Source organism: Haplochromis burtoni, unplaced genomic scaffold, assembly GCF_018398535.1.
Source record: "Haplochromis burtoni strain Fernald_Lab_line unplaced genomic scaffold, NCSU_Asbu1 Contig_691, whole genome shotgun sequence".
NCBI classification, from domain to species: domain Eukaryota; kingdom Metazoa; phylum Chordata; class Actinopteri; order Cichliformes; family Cichlidae; genus Haplochromis; species Haplochromis burtoni.
In genome coordinates this window covers 56,854-64,601 of record NW_024583052.1, presented here as the reverse complement: position 1 = coordinate 64,601, position 7,748 = coordinate 56,854, and the positions used below count along the sequence as shown (strand labels likewise).

The 7,748-nt window shown below is 45.5% G+C and overlaps 1 protein-coding gene across 5 annotated transcripts in view; it reads right to left on the bottom strand.

Annotated features, from left to right (window-relative positions):
- Positions 1-58: 58 nt before the first annotated feature.
- The window catches only part of LOC102304563 (V-type proton ATPase 116 kDa subunit a1), a 28,777-nt gene continuing 21,087 nt past the window's right edge, over positions 59-7,748 (bottom strand). For all 5 annotated transcript variants that reach the window (XM_014330065.2, XM_014330066.2, XM_005949624.3 and 2 more), the window contains one exon: positions 59-2,083. In XM_014330065.2, the coding sequence (XP_014185551.1) occupies positions 1,990-2,083 (94 nt within the window). In that variant the 3' untranslated portion in view covers positions 59-1,989. The remainder of the gene's footprint in view (positions 2,084-7,748) is intronic.

The window sequence follows — 7,748 nt, the reverse complement described above, 5'->3', positions numbered from 1 at the left end:
ACACACACACACACACACACACACACACACACACACACACACACACACACACACAGCATGAATCCCCAGGTGTCTGTTTATTATTAACACATTAACACTTTACACTTCTTGTCACTGTTCAACATCAACAGCACGTCTGATTTTTTTCTCATCCAAATGGAAACACGAGTTCATTACAGCACTTCAAATACACGTTCCCATAACACTAAACACAGGGATGATGAAAATCCAGTTCAATAACAGCTGTGGTGATCAAACCAACATGAATGCCGACTAACGGCTGACTAAACCTTAAATCTCAGACATACTCAGGAGTTGGAGATGCTGGACGCTGATTTCAAACCATTAAATAAAAGGCTAAAGAAACAAAGGACAGTCCTGAAGTCTATATGTGATATTATCTTCCAAGCTTTGAAACAATCAGAGGTGACGGTACAGAGTTTGGACAGTTCCCTCTTTAACTGGTTTACAGCAGGAAACAGAGACGGAGCAGGTTACAGCCATACACTAATTCAAACCAAACATTCACTTTAAAAGCTGCAATGAGATTATGATTCTAATGCTGATATCACATTGTTAAAGATGCTTTAATCCTGGAATACGTGACCTGTGAAAACACTCATCCCAGCTGAGGTGTTGTCACTGCAGGAGCAGGATCTTCAGTGGGTTCCCAGTGAAAACTCTCCCAATAATCACGGTCTGCGTGGAATCAGTCCTGAGAGTGCAACAGCTCGACTCACAGCAACAAAAAGCTCAACGTGCTGTTTCATGTGCAACAACAGCCTTAGTTTGTGATCTAAACTCTCAAAGATGGAGACGTGCATGTGCATAAAGTCTCCTTTGATATGTGAGCATGTGTGACTGAACTGGCAAAGTATGTGACAATGCATCACAGGTGATGTACGGGGACTAAAAACAAATGCTTGTTTAAAAAGTTAGAATCAAACGGTGAGAACCTCGTCACTGTGTAAGATGGACACTTACAGGAATGAACACAGTTGTGATCGAGCAAAGAAACATCGCAAAATATCTGGCAAAGCCGACTGGATGTTGTCTCACTGAGTCAAAGTTACAAAACCTACATTCTGTATTTCCAGTCAGCCAAAGCATTTATCATGAGATGTACCATGTGATAAGAGATCTGACATATGTACAGCGGAGTAGTGCTCCACCACTGGGGAACCAAATATTCATACTGAGCTTAATCAGTTTAAATTCATTTAGGGTGTAAATGAGCGATCGCAGCGCCGCCCGATGTTAGGGCCAGATTTAGTGCTAGTGTGAAACCTTCTGCTGGGGTTCACCAAAGAGGGCAAAGCTCCATGTTCACATACGAAGCTGCCATCAGATTATTTCAATGATTACCTGCAAAGAGCAACACAGACGACTGGAGCGAGGTGTGTCCTCACAGAAACAATACAGTGTAAGCACAGGTTTTACACACATCTGTGTGAAAGCAGCAAAGCAGCTGATGAATGAGAGCAGGTGGGGCTCGGGTGCAGCTCGGGTGGAGCTGGTCTCCAAGGATAGAAAGATGATCCAGGGAGCAGTGAGCTGTAAGCAGCATGTGAGAACTAATGACGACAGTCACACAGACAGACGACTTTATGTCCTTAAATCCAGCGAGACGCGATCATTTATTTACGTTTGATTGTATATAAACTTGTGGGCGACCGATGATGCACCTCTGCATACACGTAACTGCTGCATATGAAAATATTCTTTTGTTCAGCTTGATTTGACCTTTGTGAAAATGTTTGGACTGATTGTGTGATATCTGTGTTTCAGTCTAAATGCAAAGACCAGGTTTGTGGGTTATAAGCCCAGGAGTACGCTTCACTTCACAGGGACTAAACTACAGCTCATACACAATAAAGCTTCACAAAGTGCCACCAGGGGGAGACAAAACACTGCACTGGGGCTCATGCACGGCCACACAAACACAGAGGCGGGATCACTGAAGACTGTGCTGGATGGGCCGAGGCCCGATCACTCGTCGAATCTTCCCTCCAGGATGCTCTCGAACGAGAAGGGGACAAACTTGAAGCCCTGGCCCGAGTAGAACTTGTTCTGGAACTCAACCCTGAAAGAAAAAGAGAGAAGACTGTTTGGTTAAATATCCACACAAGCATGTATGAAAGTTGTCCCGTTAAAGCCTTTTTAAACTAGTCAGAAGCTCCACATGTCTCCAGCGTGTACACCCCAGAGCTGGTTCCTGCCGCTTGTTTTAGCCCCGCCCACAGAGGCTGTTTCTGTACTTGTGGCTTTAAATGAAACAAGCCGCTGCTGCCCACACCCTTTCCAGTGCTCTGCCTTTCCAGCCATTCCCAGCAACGGAAAAGAAGATAAAACTCAAATTGGGAGTTTGGATTGAACCTAAATGCAGACACAATGTTATTTATATAGCAACAGTGCACAGCAACAGTCATCTGAAACCCACAAGCAGCACTTTGTGATGTTGATCAGTTACAGCAGGAGGAGGAAAGAAGTATTTATGTGTTATTATCAAAGCAACCTCAGTGGGAGGAGAGTGGACGAGAAGCGATCTGAGTTTTATTTGGGCTCTAAAGTCAGTGACAGTTTGGTCAGAGATGATGAATGACCCGACCAATCAGGTCCGAGGGCGTTCTCACAGCTACAGTTCGTTTACTTTGGTCCAAATCAGCTGATGAGTTTGTAAACTTGTAGCGTTGTAGTTGCACACTTCACTTCCTGCCTAGCTCCTGGAGTTTGTTTGGAGCCGTACCATTTTCACTTAGGGCTGTACTCATTAATGTCTGTGTGTAGAGTTATTTTGAGGGAACAGCAAGTTGACACTGTTACACAAGCTGCACACTGACTACTTTACATTGTATCAAGTGTCATATCTTCAATGTTGTGATGAAAAGATATAACAAAATACTTTTTCTCACTTTTGTGAGATACAGCGTGTACAGGGACGTTTAAATGGAGGAACACGCCCTCAGCTCATCCATTATTGAGACATTTATGATGAAGCAATCAGGTGCATCAATAAGCTGACAGCCAAAGCCATTGTTCCAGAGACAACTCCTTTTCCAAACATATTCTTCATGCACATCGGCTCTGTTTTAATCTGGGACCTTCTGGTGTGGTACCGGTACAATCGCTCCATTGCTCTGACTGTTGCAAACAGAACACACTGCAAAGAAGTCTAGAAACCTGCAGCACGTGTATTGTTTGACCTCAGAGCTTCAGAACATCACTTCTGTTCAGGACAAAAAAAAAGTGAGGATGATAAAATTCATCTGGCCGTGTGTGTGAGGCATTCCAGTAAACCTTCCCACATAGCCGCTGAATTATTCCCTGACCAGCAATGTGAAAAGGATGATCAAAAGTGTGTGTGTGTGTGTGTGTGTGTGTGTGTGTGTGTGTGTGTGTGTGTGTGTGTGTGTGTGTGCGCGCGCGCGCGCTCTACAGGCTTTAAAATAAAATGATGAAGCAGGTCAGTTCGAGATTTCATGTGTCTGATACTTGGAGTTTAAAGCATTTAAAGCACATGATTGTGAAATAAAACTGCTAGAAGGACCTGACGGTTCACTCCGTGTGACTCACCTCATTACAGTCTGTCACAGGCTGACTCAGTATCCAACCAGCCGCTGTGTTTTTTCCACAGTTAGGATTCTGAAAGCCTCCGGCCTTGACAACCCGTGATGACTTCATTTAAGAGGAAAAGCTAAGATGGTTGCTGGCCTCGGTCAGCGAGGGAGTGCCCAGGAATGTTTCCCGGCTGTGGCAAATATTTGGCCTTCCAGAGATGTGAGAGGGCAACACTTAAACAGAGGAAAGAAACGAGCGCTCCTCTCATCTGCCTCGCCACGCTGCCGTGGAAACAGATTCCTGAGCCTAACGTGCGCGACGCTTTATGGACTGTGGTGTGTTTGTGCAGACAGCTCATCAGAATGTGTGTGTGAGGCGTGAACAGCTCAGGGGAACATGGAGGCTCACTTTGAACATCATCATTTCCACTCAGTCACTCAGCTGTGTGAAAAATACTCCGGTGCTCCTTCTGAAGCTTACAGAGGTGTGCTGAGCGACACACTGACGCTTCATGAACCTTCACTGTGTGTCCCTGTGGGTGATTGAATAAGAAATATCTGAAGTTGCTCCAGACTTAGATACGAACAAAAGTGATGTACAGACATGGCCCAGGATGCAGGAGAAACACAAAACATCACAAACACCAAACCTCTGACTTGTTCATCGCCCGTCCAACACTAACTGTGGCTGAGCGTGGGGAGGTCGATCCAACGTTAAATCCACAATTTCACATTCAGTCCTCTTCCACAACCATCTCCTGCTTCTTCCTTCTCCCATCTGTGGATAAAACCCTGAGATACTTGAACTCCTTCACTTGGGGCAGCAAATCCACTCGGTGGGCGGTCCACTGAGGACCACAGCCTCACTAGTGCTAACGCAGTACTCGGGTGTGAACCGCCCACTGTGACCAAGAGGTCATCAGTCAACAGAAGCATCCGTCTGAAACAAGTCCGACTCACTGCAGGACACCACACACACTGCAGACAGCAGACAGCATAGTTTGAGGAACTTTCAGCAGATGCTGTGACGTTACTGTCAACCCTTCTGGGGATGATACTCGTGCACGACTGCCTTAAACACCTAAAGTAACTGAACATCATGATGTGTACCGTTCAGACATGCTGGGAAACAACGCGTTTCTGTCACGTATCCTGCTGAACAAACTCTCCGTGTACGAGTCGCGCAGCCAGAAGTGCCAACTTTGTAAGAAACATTCATTGTTGATGGACGAGGTCCAACAGATACCTTTGCCATACCATACCTTTGCTATAACAGGTCACATGAGCCAGCCAGACACACACACACACACACACACACACACACACACACACACACACACACACACACACACCCCAGCCTACATGCTTAGATTATGGGGATGACATCATTATTGGAGGCTGCCAGTGCTGCCCCTCAACCTATGGACGCAGCTATGGTACGAATTTGAAAATCCTCAGTGGTTTTCAGAGAAGTTGACCTTTGACCTCATTAGGTCGTCGGGATTCAAAGTTGTCCCGTCACCTTCTTCTTAAGCTGTCATATTCACTTCAGGCTGCGCTCAGCAGGGGGTCGCCATGGTGAGTGCCCCATGTGTGTGGTACACAGGTAGGACTAGACAACACAAACTGAAGGACTGTTCAGAGTGTGGATGTAACACAGCTGTGCTGGAGCAGCGTCCACCTCAGCTTCTTATACAAATCAGCCTGAGAGGAAAGGCTGAGCATTACCACTGTGCCTCCGTCCAACAAAAACACACAGGCCATCCTCTCTGAACAATGACGTAAACTCTGTGTGAAAGCAGACGCGAAGGATTAAAGAAAATAAACACAAAGCTTTCACAGAGCGTTCCTTTTTGCAGCAGACCAACTCTGCCAGCCTGAGCGGTGCTGTGGTTTGTTTGTAGACAGCCCATAAACGACTCTGTAAAGCTACCAGCTCAAACACCAACTGTAATGACACGTGTGGACAGGAACTATGGTCAGCACCTGAGTCCTTCCAGATCTCTGATGAGCTTAGTTTGACTCGGCTCACCTGTGTCTTGTTTTCCACAGCTCCACCCACTCTCGTTACCTTGTGTGTGCATTTAAGCCTTCAGTTTCCACGCTTCCTTGTTGTGTTGTAGTGCCAGTGTGTTACCCTGTGAGTTTTGCCACTTGCTACCAGGACTTCTACCCGACACGAGACAGTAATGTAAATTTCATCATTAGACGACAAGTTAAAGTTATCGTGCTGTCGTCTGTAAGTCTGACAGTTTTGTGCGACTCTTCCGACTCGTCCACGGAGCCACCTCACTAAAACGCACCAGAGCCTCCAGCAAGCAGACGTCAGTGAGCATGACAGGAAAGACTAATCGGCCACAGCTGTCCAACACTACAGTTCCCACATTACAATACATGCTATCACAGAGTACAGGTGAGCATCCACACTGTGCCCAGAGAGGATGCACAAACGGCGGACAAACGGAGTTCTTACAAAACACATGAGGAAACCTAAGTGGTGCGCCTCAGAGGTGCTTCCTGCTGCGCCCGCTCTACTCGACAGGACAAGACGTTCTGGAGACACCGGTGTCCATTTCCCTTTAGTCACAGCTAATGATCATGGTTTCATGTCATGTGCTCTGTACTGGATCATCTGTCACTTCCACCACCTCCTCATAGGCCTCTGCAATATTCTGTGATTTTCAAAATAAACGTCCGGAGCCGCATGCAGCTCTTTAGTCCTTACAGTGCGGCTCCGCGTGGTTTGGGAAAATAAATTAGAAGTGTTTAGCTGAAGTGTATTTTATTTCTATTAGTTCTTTTTTAACTTGTAGTTCTAAATTGGAAGATTATTGTGATATTGAAATATAAAAATAAAATTATATCTTATTATTTTTTCATCGCTCAAAATAAGCGTCACACTCGCGGAAGCTGAAACGGCGTGCATTTATCGAGACTTTCAACCCCAGGTAGGCCAGTTATGGACCTTCGGATCCACATTATGTCAGCAGCTCCACCGTGAACTATGTTAAAACAAACACGCTCACGCCTCACAGACGACAGCTTACAGTCCTGTAAAGATGAAGTGACTTCGTACAGCCCCGACCTGCAGACGCTGTGCGCAGAGGTTCAGGAGCAGAAGTGCCGTTGTAAACATATCACGGCAGACCCGACGATGTTTGCATGAACACGCTTTTCAGCATCTCTTTATTGACCACTTTACACACAGTTGCTGACACATACAGCCGGCTGTAGCTTTGCAGCTCACAGCCCGACACATACCACCAGACGTTAAGGCGGCGAGGCGTGATTGCGGGTGCCGCTCAGGTGCGTCCGCCTCCCCTGCAGCGGTGCTGCAGACCACGCCCCGCCACACACATTAACCAGGTAAAATACATATTTAGGCAGAATTTTGCAAATATCTATTTTTCATTTTTTGGCAGCATAGTGCTTTTTCCCCAGTTATTTTTTAAAAGTCAGGTCAAGGCTCCAAAAGCACAAAGGCGATATAAGGAGGGCTCACAGCAGTTTGTGTTTGCTGGATTATTTTAGTTCAGCTTTTGTTGTATTTCTTTAAGAGTTCAAAATGTGTTCATTACATGAATAAAATGTAGTTTTCTCTGTAGCACTTCATGGAGTTCATAATAAATTCATCTACGTATTTTATATTCTTTACATTATTTACATTTGATCTTTTACATTGTGTATAATGTCTGTTGATTGTATTGTTTATTTTAATATTCGTGTACAGCGCTTTGTGACTGCCTGTCTGTGAAAAGCGCTTAATAAATAAACTTTTACTTACTTTAGTTGTTCACACAAAGCATAAAGGTAAAAATCAATATACACAGTGTTATCTTCATTTTAGATGTCAACAAGTATTTGCGGCTCCCAGTGTTTTCTTTTGCGTGGAAACCGGCTCCAAATGGCTCTTTGGGTGCTAAAGGTTGCCGACCCCTGACCTAAGCAATCATAGACGTGTGCTGCAGCGTGCAGCTGCCAGCCAAAGCACGATTACACTGCACAGCTGAAAAATTTCACTGCTGTGTAATGTTTGACATTTGCTGTATGTCAGTGTAGTTGGATTAGCAGGGCGGAGTGCGTGCTGGGAGGCGATGGAGCTGGAAGGTGTGTAAGGTCCTCTGGAGTTCGGTATGATAATAGTTCAGTAAACCAGTTTGAGAAGGTCCGATTCTGCTGGAATTCCTCATG